The sequence below is a fragment of the Panthera pardus genome, unplaced genomic scaffold (assembly GCF_024362965.1).
Source record: "Panthera pardus isolate Hobbes unplaced genomic scaffold, ASM2436296v1 HiC_scaffold_13, whole genome shotgun sequence".
Lineage (NCBI taxonomy): Eukaryota > Metazoa > Chordata > Mammalia > Carnivora > Felidae > Panthera > Panthera pardus.
Genome location: NW_026526688.1, coordinates 28,485,695 through 28,502,903, shown reverse-complemented (window position 1 = coordinate 28,502,903; position 17,209 = coordinate 28,485,695). Strand labels below are relative to the sequence as shown.

The following is a 17,209-nucleotide window of genomic DNA, read 5'->3' as shown; positions in this document are numbered from 1 at the left end:
AGCAGGCCAGCCTGCCTGCCCTAGCCTGGCCTCCGGGGGGAGTTAAGCCAGGTGCTCCTAGACCAGAAAGCTAACCAAATCAAGAAGCAGACAAGGCTAGCACACTCAGGAGACAGAGCACCCAGGGGCAGTTTCTCCTCACAGTGTGGCCTTCGTGGAGCTGTAGGTTGAAAGGGAAATGTCAGAGGATTAATAGTTTCATCGATGTCTACAAACAATTTAAAGCCTTGGGCTGATCAGCCCCCAAAAGCAATCTCTGCAGTCCTTCAAAGCTGTGGTCTCCCAGACACTCACAAGCCCTGGACTGCAGGAAGACAGTAGCTGTTGGAGAAAGCCAGGCCTCGAGGGACCAGGGTCTCAGGTGAGAAGTGCTGATGCCATCCGGGAGGCACAGAAGCAAACGCCCCGAATCTCCCGACTCTTCCCTTACCTTTGGGAGGTTGGCCAGCCGGGTACGGTGCTGCAGGCCCTCCCATGGGTTTTGCTCACCAGTCCCACTACAGGACCAACCACCGTTCCGGCACTGGCTACTGCCTTCTGAGCAGGAGGGCAGAGGCTGAAAAATAAAGTGCCCTTCCTGTGGGAGTCCCGCCACGTGCCTGGGCAGGGCACGCCGCCGCCATGCTGCTGGGGCCGTGTGCTCACCGGAGTGCACACTCACACCTGCCCGGCTTCCTAGCTCCCTCGAGACGCTCCCTCTCTCACGGGCCACGCATTTTAAATCATACCCCATGCCACACCAGATGCCCTGGTGTCATCTCCACAGGGCACAGTGACAGAGGAGGTGCCTAACAAAATTTGTCTTCATTAAAAAGTTTCAAGATTCAGTTCTCAGAAGCTGCCTGTTGCTGCGGAGTCAATGCCTGGATACGGCGGTGGGCGGGCAGCTCTGGAGTTAGTGCCCGCACACCATCCTTGGCTCCCGTCTCCGCCCGTGATCTTTCTTCCGTTTGCCTGGGTCACTTTCCCACGGTCCATTTTTACATTGATTTTGGGTCTAACCTTTAAAGTATTTCCAATGTGTGGCAAGGCACCTCCCTAGGGGCGTGTCTTACCCTGGGAGGTTTGTGTTGGGATGTTAAAACCTTTTGTTTACGTGCAGGTGACGGGTTCCAGTCGTAAGCCCTGTAAGATCTGCCGTTAGGGCGAATGAGGCCTCTGAAGGAGAAACAGGTAACCGGGACCTGCTCTCTCAGCCCTACTTACCTGTAGAAGTTTCTGGCCCAACAACGTGGCTCTGGTCAAGGGTAAATGGTATTGTTTCTAGAATGTAATGAGAACAGTGCACTTTATTGGCTTCCTCTCTGCCCTGTCAGCAACAAGACCCAATGATTGCTAACAAGCAAAACCGAACCCAGACTGATAAAGCGGAGATGTGTGAGTATGACGTGACAGGAACCACTATGTTCTTTTGAGAGTCTAACTTTCCTAAAAGCCATGGATGAAACCTCCCCTCCTGTTCACAGTGACTTACATAATATATTTAATACATTTCAAATACCAAGGACAGGGTGATCATGTCTAAAAATGTTAATGATCTTAGAAATCACTTGTTGGCTGCATCATCTCTACAACGAATAAGGCAGTACTGCAGCTTACAGTCCCATTGCCTTATGCAATAATGCTTCAAAACTGGGATTTGGTGTCAAATAAGCATCTTCAATTTAGACCCGGAGGCACCAGACCACAGATGGAAGCTGGAGTAGAACTAGAAGGCGCAACTCGTTTTCAATGACACTTTCTGTCCCCTGGGTCCTCCTTCCTCTGGATCAGGGCGGACAGACTGGAAAGCACATCTATTTGCTTCAAACAGGCTTCCGATAGCCAACACACCATCCCCGTTGAAGCAAGATCTCCAGGTAGAGGCGACCCACAGATGCTAGAAAGAGAATCTTCCAATGCGCAGCTCTTGATGGTTCGGGAACCCAAGAAGAGACTGGCTGCGGCAGCAAGCCCTTGACTCTGGGCCAAGTCTCCCTGGGTGCTCTGAGGCCCTCTCCCACGAAGTGTGTGATCAGTGCCACGGCGGCCCAATTCTCCCACCATCTCAGAGATAACATCTTAGCTCCAAACTCGCATCATCATGAAAACAAAACGCTGCAGTCTACGTGAGATAATTTTTGCTCGGATTAAAATTTTTATTGAAATCTCTCAAATGTTACCAAGAAATAATTTTTGCAAAATGGGGAAAAGTAGCTAACAAGCAAATTCAACATGGGAGCTCCCTCTGCTGGTCTGCAGTAGGTTGGTATGTTACAAACACATTCCCAGAGACAAATCTAATTTGCTGGAGAAGTGGACAAAAGACAGGTGTGTTGGGCTTTGCCTCAGGAGAGAAACACTAGAAGAAAAAAAAAATCCAAGTCTCAAAACAGAGCACAACATTGCTAAGAAAAACAAAATAATATAAAAGCTTCTCCAAAGACATACAAGTAAGATCTCCAAACAAAACCAGAATCATCCACTAAGGGCATTGCTCCATTTGGTCTTCCCCACTGCTCTACCTCCAGTTAATAAAAATTCTCTCAGACCCTTTGGGTGAAGGTTAAGTTCTGATTCCCTTGTCTTTGCCTCCAAGTCTCTTCTTACAGGCTTCTCATCTACTGAGAGAAGAAAGATCCAAGGAGTCACTGGAGTGAGGCCTTTCCAAAATTGCATCAAAGAGTTAAGCTTTTGGTGAGCCAGCACTGAGGCGTGGAAAGAGCAAGGCCTGGGAGTCAGGTGACCTGGCTCCAGTCATGGCAGAGCCATTCGCAACTCTGGAGAACTCTCTCCATCTTCTCCAGTCTGTTTCCTCAACTGTAAAACAGGCCAGACCTGCTCATCGGTAAAGCCCCTACCAGTTCATTCCATGATTCTCATATTGGACAAAGAAATTTAAATAACCACATCTGTTCACGAGCCTTTAGGATACAGAACCCAAGCGTCACTGGGAATGACTCCAAACAAGTTGTGGGGTTGAGCACAAGGATCTCACTGATATCAGATGAGAGTTCCACCAACTCTAGGACCGATGTGGCAGAGCCAAGTGGATTCCAGGTTGGGAAAATCTTGAGATCGAGGAAGAACTCACAGGGGAGGGTGCCACCATGGGCAACACATCCCGTTTAGTCAAATGGTCGAGTCACTGAATCTTAGCACTGTCTCTCCCTAACCTTTGTCACAACGGCATGGGCTTTCTAATCTCTTAAGACTCTTTAGTTCCTTCTCCCACAACCCCAGATATACTTTGGATTTCATCCGTTACATAAAGGGCAAGTTACCCAGATGTTAGGGCCCCAAAACTACCATTCCCAGTCCTTTCTGGCCAATGTCAATTCTTGCCTTTCCAAGGTAACGGTGAAAGGCTTTGTTGCTGATTAACCAAAGCCATCAATATTCAGATGACTCCACAAACTTGGCACCATTTCACAGTATTAACATTTGCCTCAACTGTCCACTTGTATTTAAGCACTCTAGCAAGAGGAACGAAGACTTATCCATGGATGATGGGGGCGGGCCCACAAACAGAGGGGCCTCTTTGAGTTGCTCCCAGTCATCGACAAAGTTATCCCTGAGGCCACTACAAACATTTCGAGGACTCAGCAGAAGATGTGTCCACTGGCTTAAGTTTTATCCGTTCTCGCTCCCCTGCTACCTGCCAGGAGACCAAGCACTGACACAGACAAAGGTGGAAGCAATGGCAGGAAGGGAAGAGAAGGGAAGGGGAAGCAGAGAGCACAGCTGATCTGGATGGAACCTGGGTCATCAGTCTTAGGACTGCTGCTACCAGAAGTGACGCTCTGTGCCCGGTGCTCTCACCACCACCATCTACTTTTCCCTCACTACTGGTACTGCTTTCTACCTCCCCTTCCCACACCGAGGGTCACCACACCGGGTGGTGCCTGGGTCCTCTCTCCGCAGTCTGCTTGTACGGGCCTGGGCAGCTGGGTCGTCAGCATGTGCACAAAGCACTGGTAACCCTCCTGGAAGAGAATGGGAGCATAGGCAGCCACCAACACTCCTGACCCCGTGGCCTATGAGGATGTCAGCTGGGGGACCGCCCGTGCGTGTTTTATACAACACGGTGAATTCTGTACAACATGAAAGAGCTGTAAGTCAGAAGGAAGAGTATTCTGGGAAGCTGTGTATTTCATCCAGCCTTGTAAATAAACACAAAACAAAAAAACCCCACCTGTCTGTCTAGGCCAAAGCTTTTCAGAAACCAGGCTTTCCTGCTTTTAGAAAGAGTTCCACGTGCGCTAAGACAAATGAAATCTATATTCTCTCTTGCTGTTGATCGTCACTCTGAACCCGAACATTCATTACTATTCCTTGCACTAGAAGCAAAACTACGAGCAACATTTTTTTTCCAGGGGAAGACGAAGGTTGGTATATAGATAGTAATCTTTGTGAAGAAACAAGGGAGTTTATAAAACTCAGGCTACTCTTCACTGAGAAGGAGTGGGTCAGATCAGAGACCTTCACCTTGACTTGTAATTACATTCTCAAAACTACACTGGTACCTCCTTTTATACAGGGTTTCCTAAAAGTGGAAAGAGGAACCCTTAATCTTTCCTGTAACACATATAAGACAGCACGCGGTCTTCCTGGAAGCTCCCAACTTTCCCCTTTGGTCACTAGATCTGAGGGAACACGACAGCAGCGATCTCTCAATACACAGGTTCACACACAGACACGTAAGTCCTGCGACAAGTGGACACCTCCCTCTGCAGCCCTTCCGCGCAACCAGGCACACACGACCACGGTCTGGTGACGCCCTCTAGCTGGCTGGGCCCAGTCTCTCGTGTGTGATAGGAGGGTGAGATCATTAAGGAAGAGAGAGGTGTCATTTGGGGCAAACATCAGGCAGTGGGTGATATCATTGCTGTCAGACGATCCCCAAGTCCTGGAGTGTCAGCTTGATTGAGAGGGAATCATTAATCTCCTGCAGGTGGGTCTGTTAGCTTGGATAGGTGTTAGTTGTACGGTGTGCTCTGGGGAACCGGGTTTGAAAGGACCAGTGGTGGAGTGAGTGAAGTCGTGGCCGATGGGTATAAATTACCTGGGCATGCAGTGAAGCGGGATAGGTGAAAGCAGGAGGAGGTAGAGCAGGCGCTAGCTCCGCTGGGTACAGAGGGTACGGGGCCCACACTTCAGGGCTACTGGGGTAAAGTGCAGGCACTGTGAGCTCATCTGCAAGAAAAGAATAAGGGAAGAGTTAGTGGTTACCAAACAGCTGCTTTCAAATCAGAAACAAAACACCAAACAACCCCGAGCCCCAATCGATGTCAGGAGTCAAATTACTCTCATTCCTTTAATAACCTGCTGGTTTTGGTCCCCAAACTCTAAGCAAGGGAATGGTAAATACAAAGTGAAAAAAGGCAACAGGCATCTGCTGCCTGTCTGGCCTGCTGAGATGTCGGGCCTGGGCTCTGCCCCGGACACTCTGATGTCTTTCCAACTGGAGCTGGGGGAACACAAGAACAGTGGGGATTTCCTGCACAAAACCGCACACGTGGCCCTCCGAGGAAAAGAGGAAGAAAGACAACTGGTAGGAGATATCCCATGAAAACCCACTGCAGAGTCTCTGAGAGAATAATGGCTTACTGGCAGGACCCAAACAGACCTGAACTGTAGGACTTCTCTGCTTAGAAGTGTAATTACTACTAACCGATAAGTCATGATCACCAAGCATTACCCATTTAACACTCAGAAGCACAGAGCCAGACGTTGTGCCTACAAGACATTTAAAATGTTAAAAATTCAGAGAATAGAAGTGAAAAAGGCTGGAGTATCCTGATTAAAGTTAAGCTCCACAAAGATGCAAATTAGAACATTCACAGTCACTGCTTACACAAACTATATTTTCTAGGAAAAAAAAGTGAGTCATGTTGCCAACTGACTGGTCTCAATCTGATTCCATTCAGGTCAAGCTGCAGTTTGCCAGATTGAAGGGCAAGTGCCCGGGGCTCAGAATGTATCAGGAAGCAATCCATTAAAGTAACAGCAAACACATGAGGGAGCGTCTCAGCAAAGGCAAAAATAACATCAGTCAATAGTTATGAATCTGGACTCTGTAAAGCAGCAATCTCAGTATGTGCTTTTATCACCTGTCAAAATCTGAAATCAAGTAGGCCAAGGATGCTACCCAGGACTGCTGAAGGAGTCAGGAAAAGGTGACTTATAAAGCCATTAGAGACTCTGCCATTCAGGACTTTCCAGAAGTCTAGAGTGCACGTGACCCAAGGTCAATCAAGTCATTTCACTCCTTCCCACACGGAAGAAGTCACCTTAGGCCTGCTTATTCCAGGTCTCACTCATTCTCGCCATCTGCCAAAACTCTGGCTCTGGGCAGGGTTTTTAGTGTGGGAAGGGGGCTGGAGACAGAACTTCCCTGAATGTGATGTGGCAACTGCTGTACGGAGCAACCGGAAAGCAGCAGAGCCTGTAGGTGCATGTGAAGCTGGGGAGTTTTTCCACAGCTGGCCAGCATGGCAAGAACTTCTGAAAAGATGGAGACTCCAGAGCTTACTAGGGACTATCCCTTCAGAAGGCAGCCTGTGGATCTCGACAATGTGGAGTGCTGTAACCATGGCTGGCCGGACTCCCCGAGTCCCCTTCTCAACAAGGCAGTTTAAAAAAAAAAAAAAAAAAAAAAAAAAAAAAGGTCCTCCTCAGGACTTAGTGATGGGAATACAGACTGTTTGCATATCCAGGCTGGAAAGCCTAGCTCAAAGAGTAGACTGATATTATTTGACGGGGATAACAGTAGCATCATAAGCCTCTTTAAAATGATCAGGTCTACACCACCGATTTCCAGTTCTAGGGTATGTAGGCGTCTGAAGCTTCTGTAAGAAAATTCCTAACAGAGGGATTGGGAGAATGCTTAACAGACCTCTGTGTTTCCGGTCATGATGAGACCATATGATTTCCATTAGAGCAACTCTTGTGGGAGCCCCGCTTGTGGAAACTGTTGCCAGAACCCATGCCTCGGATTTCAAACAAACAACCATTCTCAGGAATGGCAAGCTATTATTGTTGTTGTTGTTACTGTTATTTCAGCTACCATGCTATTTTAAGACATTGTGAGCCTTTAAAAAAAGAAAAAGAAAAAAAAAGTCAAGAAAGTCTCAGGACCCAGCACACTAATGTCTTAGCCCATGCTTGCTCAGTCCTACTGTGACAGCAGGAGACTCTAAATGCCAGCAGAGAGGACTACGCAGGGCCTGCAGCCTGATGGCAGCCCTTCCTCATCCTGTTGCTTAATAGGAACTGGCCAAGTTGGGGGTGAAAGTTTTAAAAATGAAATGTCTTTTATGATATCTGATCCTAGAAATGGGGCATAAATTCAAGCACTCCCACGGAATTAAATAAAACTTTTTTGGCAAAAGCTATCTGATCCTAGAGAGAGAGATAGTGGAGATAGGGGGAGTCAGGGTTTCAATCTCAGCCTTGACAGATGGAATTTATGACTTCCAGACATTTCTACATTTTTATCCTACAGCATTACTTCCCACTGGGTCTAGACTGATGCTCGGAGACTATTCACTGACCTGCATCTGCACTAAACCTAGCCCAGAATGGGACATTTGGAAACAAAGTCCCCAACCCAAAGCTGCTGACGGTACAAGTCAGGTAGTGGAGTGAAGGCCCAAGAGAGACTGGAGCGAACTCACATTGGATAAATCCGTCACACATCTCACCACCCTTCCCTTCTCCCCTTGTGACGCAATCTGGAGTTACCATAAATGTCAAGAGATGTGCAGCAGAGTGGGCTGGTCGGGAGGAAGATGAGCTCAAAACGTGCCAGTGGAAACGCTCTGAGCTGGAGGGCACTGGGGAGAGGAGGAGTCCTCAAAACCAAGTGCCCACCGGTTGGCCAGTGAGAGCTCAGGAAGGCAGGATCCAGCCTGCACCCCTGGCGCCAGCTCTGAGACTAGCACTTAGTGTGTAATAATGCTTGGTAGACTTAATGGGGCCTGGTGGAAAACTTTAAAAGCTGCTTAAAGATACACCACTGTTTTCTTTATTAAAGGAAAACTTAGGAAATATCCATAGGAACTAGATCTAAAATTCCCCAATCCTTCCAGTATTTGCCACACTAAAACAAAAACCATGAGCAAAAAGGAGACTTGAACCGGAACACATGTTACAGAACAGTAATTTTCAAAGTTCAAAATAAAAGCAGTTGGAACCCTTTCTTCAAACTAACTTTCCCCAGAATCCCTTTTTAAATAAAGTGTAGTGAATTTTGGTTGCCTTGATGGTGGGGTAGCTGGAGGACTTCAACCCCCATGTTTGTCTCCCAGGTACACCAGGGTTCCAGAGAACAATGAAAACTGCTGTTATAGCTGTGCTCACCCATGGAACAGTTTTTAATGCAAGTTCCTCTTGGGGCACCTGGGTGGCTTAGTCAGTTAATCATCCAACTTCGGCTCAGGGCATGATCTCGCGATTCGTGAGTTCGAGCCCCACATTGGGCTCTGTGTTGACAGCTCGGAGCCTGGAGCCTGCTTTGGATTCTGTGTCTCCCTCTCTCTCTGCCCCTTCCCTGCTCACACTCTGTCTCTTGCATTCTCTCAAAAATAAACTTTAAAAAAAAAAAGAAAAAGTAAGCTCCTCTTCCAAGTCTGAAGACTGAACTCATTCCTGCAACTCCTGAAAAAAACCCACTGGAGGGAGGGAGGGCCATGAGCAGCCGGAGCAGGGGAAGAAACAAAGAACACTGGGATGACTTTGGGAATGACTGGGACAGAACCAAACAGGCTCTCCTAACACAGACTTCAGTGCCTGAAGTACTTTGGAATGCTGAGGGAGTCCTCAAGTGAGCGTTTAGGGCCTCACAAAGCGCAGAAAAATCTGACCCAGGAAGTACAGGTGAAATGAAAGGAAGAAAGGTGAATAAGCCAAGTCAAACTATTTACTCCTTCCTCCGCGCTCCCAAACTTTATCTTCATAGCTGCACTACGGCACCCACAGTGCACCCAGTCCTGTGAGTCAGTACTTTTCAAAGTATGGTGGCATCACCTGGGAGCTTGGCAGAAATGCAAATTCTTGGCTCCAGTACAGACCTACTGAATCAGAATTCTGCCCCCCCAGGTGAATCTGATGGATGCCTAACTTTGAGAACCACTGATACAAGTTGCCTTCTTGTCTTTCTTAACGGATCAAGATGCTTGAGCCAAGTGTTATGCATGTTGCTCTCAAAGAGCTTAGCACAGTACCTGCTACACAGCAGTTTGTTTAATGAATGGATGAAATACTTCGAGAGAGAAAATGCAAATGAGAGCAATGATTGTGGACTTGTTCTGTGAGAGAAACTGGAGGGTCAAAGCAGATCCAGCCTGACGGCACCTGCTTGGCCCAGAGCCACTAGTGACAGAGCAATATAGGCACGGTGGGGACAGCTGGACCAGGCTACGGTCACACCTGTGGCAAAGCAAGCCCTCACAGACAAGTACATTTCACTAGGATGCTGAGGAATCTCTGAAAATCCACATACTCTCTCTTGGCAGAAGAGGGTAGTAAGCTGAATTTTGTATATTCTTTTTGGTTGCTAATGTGTGGTCTTGAGAAAATTAAAACAACTGAAGAGACAGGTTTTCCATAGCACAAGCCCTTCACACACACAGATGAACCAACAAAGGTGCGGGCAGCAGCAGGGGAGCAGATGGGCTGGCTGAAAAAGAGAAGATTTGCTGCCCTGAGCCCGTTAGGATGACCACAGTTTGGCGGGGTGGGGGGTGGGGGTGGGGGTGAGAGAGACTCCCCTTGACTACATAGGCTCTTGACCCCCCAGTGAGGGGAGGGATCAGGGCCAGGGCTTTGTGTCTGGGCCTAATCCGACCCTCTGCTGAGAGGGTGATGGGTCAGTCCTCTCCCATTAGTCCAGATCCAGCAACATCCTTTCTCCTTTCGCACCTCTGAAGGATACAGTTGTTGAGGGCTCACAATATACATCTGAATAAGCCTTTTTTTTAGCATAAGAATATACAACCGGAAAAGCTCAAATTGTATTCTGGCAAACGAGGACTAGAAACTTCCCCAACTCCATCTTCCAATCCCTTTGAAAAGAAAAAAAGAGCAGTGTCTGACAGAGGTTTAAACAAAAACAGCTAATGAAGATCATCTTGTCTGCCTTTTCATTTTGGATGCGGAAACAAACATGCAGAAGGGCGAAGCTTCCGGTGTGAAGTCACACTGAAACAGATAAAGATGAACTGACTCTCAAAAACAACAGAGAGCAAGAGGGACACGGATAATCTTTAATGGACTTAACCTGAACGCAGTTGAGAACACAAGGTCCAGGAACTTTAGGTCAGTATTTACTCTGCCTCTTGGATATTTTTACTTGGAAATATTCCACGGCAATCTCATACTCAACACGTCTGAAACTAAACACAGTCCCTCCCTCCCACTGCCTGTCCCCTTCGGTTCCAGATTTCAGTGAAAGATGCCAGTCAGATGCCCAAGCCATGGTGACCTGGTGGTCTTTCACCAAGGCCCCACTGAACCCGTCCCATCAGCCACTCTCATCTTAACTACCACCACCGGGTTACCGAAAAGGCCTCCTCACAGTGCTCCTGGCAGTCACGCTGCAGCCAGGACAACTTTGAAAACACAATTCTGCAATGTCACTCTCCTGATTAAAACCTTTCTGTGATTTCTCCTTGCTCCCAGGACAGTGTCTGATCTCCAGATACCATGGCCTAGAAGACTGCATATGATCTTGCCCTCATCTGCCTTAGCAGACCCGGCTCTCACCTGCCACCTCATCACGGTCTAGGATCATTCTCATTGCTGGACCATGCCCGTTCCTCCCCCACCTCCAGGCCTCGTACACACTAGCTCCCTCTGCCAGGGCATTCTCTCCTTTCAACTGCCTTAACCTGTATTCTTTCTTCAAAGGACTCTACTAAGATGTCACTTCCTTGGGTGGCAGGGAAGGAGCACCTTTTCTGTGTTCTGCTGCATCCTCTGTCTCCCAGGCACAGCACTTACCTCTAGGACTGCATGTTCTCACTCTCTGCTCACCCAGAGCCTAGCACAGTGGATCACAAAGTATCAAGAAGTCAACCACTTGCTCTATACTCGATAAAAACAACAGAGAAAAGAGGATATAACTTCTACCTTGCCCTTCAGAAGAGGAAACGATCAAACTGTAGGTTAATTCAATTCTATGTGGGAGACAAATATACACAGAAGAGAGACACGAGAGGATATAAATGTGACTTCTTAAATAAGATTATATTTCAACCCTGTTTTAATAACATGTTGTATTTGCATACATTTTCATACACAGCTAAGAGGGTGTATATCCATTATCATTCTGGATACTCATCCAAAGCTCTGGAGAAAAGGGCAGGAACTCTATTCAAGGTCTTACAGCTAACTCATAGTGTCTGAACTGGGACCAGAATCCCAGTCTCTTTGTCTTATGGTTCAGGCTCCCTTCCATACAGCATCCTGCCCACGTCCCCCCACATACCACCAGTGGTGGTGGTGACAGGCCTTAGAGCAGGGGTGGTCCTCATCTCTAGTTTTTGGCATACTCCGTTTACTAGAATAAACCTAAGCAGAGTCCTTAAGGAGAGCTTGCCTGATAAATGAAGCCTTGACCAGAAAAAAACCAAAGGCTAAATATAATGACAAATTCCATTTTTGATGAAAAAAAATCAAATTTGAAAGAAAAAATAGATCAAGGACTCCCATTCACACGTATCTCACAAGTAGTTGGTCCATGTCTGTTAAGTAAACCCCTCAAAAATCAGTCTTCCAAGGCTGACTCTTTTGTAGACTATCCTATCAGGACACACTCTTCTCGTGTCAGGGTTAAGAATGCAGCATATGCCAGCTTCGGTGGCCCGGCACACTAACTAGCTCTGGCAGTGGGTTGAACAGTGTCCTCCCAAAATTAGCATTTACCTGGAAACTTTTTTGAAAACAGGAATTTTGCAGGTGTAGTTATTTAAGGACCTTGAGATGAAATCATACTGGATTTGGGGAGGGTGCTAAATCCAACGACTGATGTTCCTATTAGAGGAGAGGACACAGAGAAGATGGTGACGTGAAGCCGGAGACAGAGACTGGAATTACGTGTCTACAAGGCAAGGAATGCCGAGGACTGCCAGCAGCCACCACAGTTAGGAGAGGCATGAGAGGGTCTGTCGCTTAGAGCCCTCCAGGAGGAATCAGCACTGCTGACACCTTGAGTGCAGACTTCTGTCCTCCTAAACTGCAAGAGAATTAATTTGTTTTCAGCCACCCACTGGTGGTAACTTACTGTGGTAGCCCTAGGAAACAGACAGTTCCCAGAAAAGGTCACATACTTTCACTGGCTCCCTAAGAATTACAGAAGTGTAAAGGAGGAATCAAAAGATTTGGTGAGAAGCTGAAAGGATGTCTTCAGCACCACCCAGCACAAATCACAACTGTAATTCTTCTGTTCTGCACACGGAGCTAACTGTACTAAATGCTCGAGACACCAAGAGTAATCAAGTGTGTGCTCAGGTCTCTTCTACTTCTATCTACTCTCTGTCATGGCCCTTGGCAACTTCCATTGTTTCAATTGTGAGTTCTGTTTAGGATAACCCATTAATCGGCAGCTTTGATGCCCAATCCAATGTAAACATTCCAAAGTCATCTAGCTCAACTCATCCAAAGGTGAACTGTCACTCGGAACCCATTTCTCTTCTCACCTCCCCACATTTTCCTTTATCCCATTTATTCAGCTTCAAGGTCTCCTTCATTTCCATGTCCAGACAACTGCTGAGTCCTAATAACAGTAAAGATGACAAAGATACCAGCAACAGCGACAACGGTAGTAACAGAGTAGTAGCTAATGCTCACCAAGCACATTTCGTGCCACACACCGTGCTCCTTGTGGAAGGTAGGAATATTCGCCCGTTTTACATGGCAAGGAAGCAGAGGTACACAGAGGTTAAAGAACCACCACGTGACTCATAGCAGGTGACAGACCCAGGATGTGAATCGTGAATCAGTCATCTTTGTCCAGAATCCAACCCTTCACTTCCCGCCTCTCTATGTTGATTGCATTTCCACTACGCCTTACTTTTTTTTTTTTTTTTAAAGTTTATTTTGAGAGAGCAAGCGAGCGTGAGCACGCGCAGAGAAGGGGCAGAGAGAAAGGGAGAGAGAATCTCAAGCAGGCTCCAATTCTGAGGCTGAGCTCTGATGCGGGGCTAGATCTCAGGAACCATGAAATCATGACTTGAGCACAGATCAAGAGTCAGCCGCTCAACTGACCGAGCCACCCCGGAGCTGCTACCATCTCACCTCTCCCCTTCCACCCCTGCTTCTACTACCGAACTGCAGGTTCTCACCTACACTGATTTAGTAGCCTTTTGACTTTTAAACTGGCTTCCTGCTAACTTCCAGTCTCCCCACTCCACTTTTTTCTCTCGTAACACATATTCCTGCAGCAACTCTTCAAACCTGCAGGAAGGCCAACCTAGACCCACAAAATAAGGATGCCAAGGAAATTCCAAAATCAAGTTGGTCTTGATTCAGCTGGCCCAGCGTCCCTTCTCCTCCACTTAATGATTTTCTGTCATGCCTCTGAGCGGTCACTGCTCTTTTATTACTGCCCAGCTGTTCTACGCCAAAAAACTATCCAATATAATCCGTGGCTTTAAAAAGATGTGATGCCTGATCTGAGAGGTGGAGGGAACCCAGAGCAGAAGCAGGAAGAAAAACTGTTCCTCTGGGGACTTGCTTTAAGTCACTATTGTTATCTACTCCCGCTCACCACCGCTGGATACTTTCATTCGTCTTCCTTCTTGAGCGGTGCAACTGCAGGGATGAGGGTGCCCCAGCTCTTCCCCAGGCAATTCCCTTCCCAGATACGGGCAACTGAACTTGGAGGGTATTTTGCCAGCCTCTCTGAGACCATGGATTTCTTAACAACTGCAATCAAATCTAGAGTGTAACAGGAGCTGCACTTCCAGAAAGTGTTGGTTTTATACTAACAATACAAAAACATTTGCCCAGCTCCACTCTGCTAGAGACTTCGCTAAGCTCAGCGAGGCTGGACCACTGCAGCTGTACTCGCTAGTGTACCCTTTCAGTGTCTGACACAAAGTAGCCATTCAATGAACACTTGCTGAATGAATATACTCTCCCTTTTGCATAACATACCCACTCCCCCTCTTTCTGTACTGTCAGTTGAAGTGAGTCTGCTCCCTCTTTTGTTGCTGAAACAAGAGCCTCTTCCATCTATGGCAGATAATTTAGATTATAAAGGGACTTCAGTATCGTACACATGAGTGGTAGTATGGCTAGTCAATGGGGTTGTTTGCATATCAAACAGGAATAAGGATATTTATACAGCACGTACTTTGTGCAAAATAGTTCACAGACTTGAACCTACTTCTTCTCCACAACATCTTTCTGAGGTAGGTACTGCTATTATTATCTCCATGTCACAAATGGAGGATGCTAAGTGATTAAGTGACAGGCCCAAGGCCACGCAGCTGGGAGTGAAGCCATAATTTGAACACAGACCATGTGGCTCCAGAGCTCCTGCTCTTAACCACTGTGCTAAAATGGTATGGGGCCCCTGGGTGGCTCAGTCGGTTGAGCGCCAGACTTCGGCTCAGGTCACGATCTCACCTCACGGTTCGTGGGTTCGAGTCCCGAATCGGGCTCTGTGCTGACGGCTTGGAGCCTGGAGCCTGCTTCGGATTCTGTGTCTCCCCTCTCTCTGCCCCTTCTCGGCTCACTCTCTTTTTCTCTCTCTCAAAAATAAGTAAATGTTTAAAAAAAAAAAAAGAAAAGAAAAAGAAAAAAAAAAAAAAAAAGATGGTGGTTTTGCCTAGCCAAACACCTTCCCCCAAAACCATAAAGCTTAAACTCTTAACCAAGTTAGAAAAGACAGGTCACTACCCTGAAAAACAAAAGAGAAAATATTACTTCAGGGTGGATGAATATCTTAAGAGGTTAATTTTGAAAACATGGTAATTCTGATCTGCTTTTCTGGGCCATGACAATTATGTAATTAATACTTAAATTTACAAGAAAAGCATACCCCTGAGGTGATTTTCACTTGTTTTTACAAAAACTAGCTTAGAGACATGTGTATATGTCTATGTGTACATGAGTACCGAGTAAAGGAGAAAGAAGCCAGGAGAAACTGCAGGTCTGGATCACAGAGAGGGTGTATGAGAACCATCAACAACCTGTGCTGTACGGAGAATCCTGGAGGGCGTAAGAAGGAAGAAAAAGAAACTTCTTCCTTCATCTAAACAACAGCTAGCCTTTTACTAAAACTTCCAGTTGCTACTCACCATTTTTGGTAAGGGAAGAAAGTTGAAAAGGGAGAAGTATTTTCAAGAACATGGGGAGGGACAGGTGTTTTTTTAATGAAACAGCTACTTGGACAGAGGTCCACTTAGTCTGTGAAAACAGACCACCTACAAAACTATCTTACTAAACCATAATAAGCTCCTTGAGTGCAGGGCCTGGGTCTGTGCTGCTCACCACTGTATCCCCAGTGCCTAGCACAGTACATGTTCTAGAGCAGACGTTCAGTTTTTAATTAGTGCTGTTAGGCGTAAATCTTTGAGATAATTCTTAGAAAAACTAGGTCTAGGGGCACCTGGGTGGCTACGTGTCTGTGTGTTAAGCGTCCATGTCTGCTCTCAGCACAGAGCCTGCTTCAGGTCCTCTGTCTCCCTTTCTCTCTGCCCCCCTCCAGCTTATGCTTGCTCTCTCTAAAGAAAGAAAAAAACCCAAAAAACAAAAAAAAACCAAAAAGAACCTATGTCTAAGGTGATAAGCATTTTTAAGAACCTTGATAAATCTTACTCTGCTGGACTGTTTCCATATTATCTTCCCAATAAAAACAGATACATTTATACCAACTTTTAATATGACAACATTGGGAATTATCATTAAATACAAAACTAAACAAAACCCAACAATCTTATAAGCAAAACATCTCTCCATTATTTTGATGTGTATTTCTTTGACAGTTAACAAAGCCGAACTGATTCTCAGCTGGAACAGGTACTGTCTAAAGAAGTCTTCATTAAGGCATGTTGCACTCTTGAAAACCCAGGATGGACCACATATCCTTCTGATAGCTCCCTTAATAGTACGTGTGTACCTTGATCACTGCCCTCTATCACTCACACTGAAAATGAACTTTCTGTACCTTTCTTATTCCCCAAATTGTAATCTCCTACCCCCAGCACCTAGGTTTAGCACACAAAAGATATTCAATGACGTTTCTTAAATTTAACTGATATTACCAAGTGGCTGCAACTTCTTACACTATTCAGGAGCATGTAAAATTGAGAAACGTATAATCAACCCAATGATTTCTAGTTTAGCGGCACTGACTTTTAAGAAAACGTCAGTTTATATCTGTACAGGTTCCAGTCTAGATAAAAAGGCAGAAACTTGAATAACTTGTCACAGCTATTGGTCTTAAAGAGACTGAAATTGACTTAGGGAATGGAGTCAGAACTTCAAAACCTACCTTGGGGTACAAATAACACAAATCCAGACACACAGAAGCATTGTGGCCCATGGGCCGTGTGAGGGATTTCTCAATGGAATGTGTGTCTGAACTGAGCTCCTGCTCTATGAGCCAAGCAACTCTTTTGGTTCCCGCCATCTGTGTTTGCTGGCTGGCCTCAGCTATTTACCCTTGATTTATGCACAGCGAATGTCGACAATACTCACAAACCATTGGTAGAGCATAATGTACTGGGCTGCAGAGACTGCATAGAGATGGGTGGGCCACACTAGCAAACCTGTCATCCCTGCTTCCACCTTCTTGGTTTCCTCATGTCAGAGCAATCCTGCTCTACAGCCTGTTCTGAAAAGAACTGTGAGTTAAATAGTGGTGGCTATGTCAAAAAATTCCAAGCATAAATTTTACAACACATGAAAATGTACCCATCTTTATGGGAACGACAACAAAAAATGGGCACTAGCTTATGCTAACATTCTGTATTCCCAAGAGGCCTTTCCAATCACCAAAAAGAGCGAGCCCATAGACTAAAAGGTGTCAGTCCTACGTGAATGATAAAGACCCACTGAGGTAAAATGCCATCATCTCTAGATATGGATAGCTGAAAAGTTCTACTGCTCCTCCTAGCTTCTCATGTGGTACTAAAATTTTGACTCCTAGAAATTCAAACTGAAATTACAAGTATAAAATCAAACAAATCAATTAACATAGAGAAGTTATGTGTATCAT

General features: G+C 46.2%; 1 protein-coding gene across 11 annotated transcripts in view; it reads right to left on the bottom strand.

The window, feature by feature from the left end:
• Positions 1-17,209, bottom strand: part of RBPMS (RNA binding protein, mRNA processing factor) — a 176,294-nt gene that overhangs the window by 21,539 nt on the left and 137,546 nt on the right. For 4 of the 11 annotated variants that reach the window (XM_019466821.2, XM_053900927.1, XM_053900929.1 and 1 more), the window contains 2 exons: positions 5,045-5,175; positions 2,115-2,341 (listed from right to left, as the gene is read on the bottom strand). The exons of 3 other annotated variants lie outside the window; for them this stretch is intronic. In XM_019466821.2, coding sequence (XP_019322366.1) covers positions 2,210-2,341; positions 5,045-5,175 — 263 coding nt within the window. In that variant the 3' untranslated portion in view covers positions 2,115-2,209. Of the gene's footprint in view, positions 1-2,114; positions 2,342-5,044; positions 5,176-17,209 lie in introns of those variants that run through there. 4 more of the 11 variants (XR_002085072.2, XR_008421576.1, XM_019466823.2 and 1 more) reach the window with 2 other exon arrangements.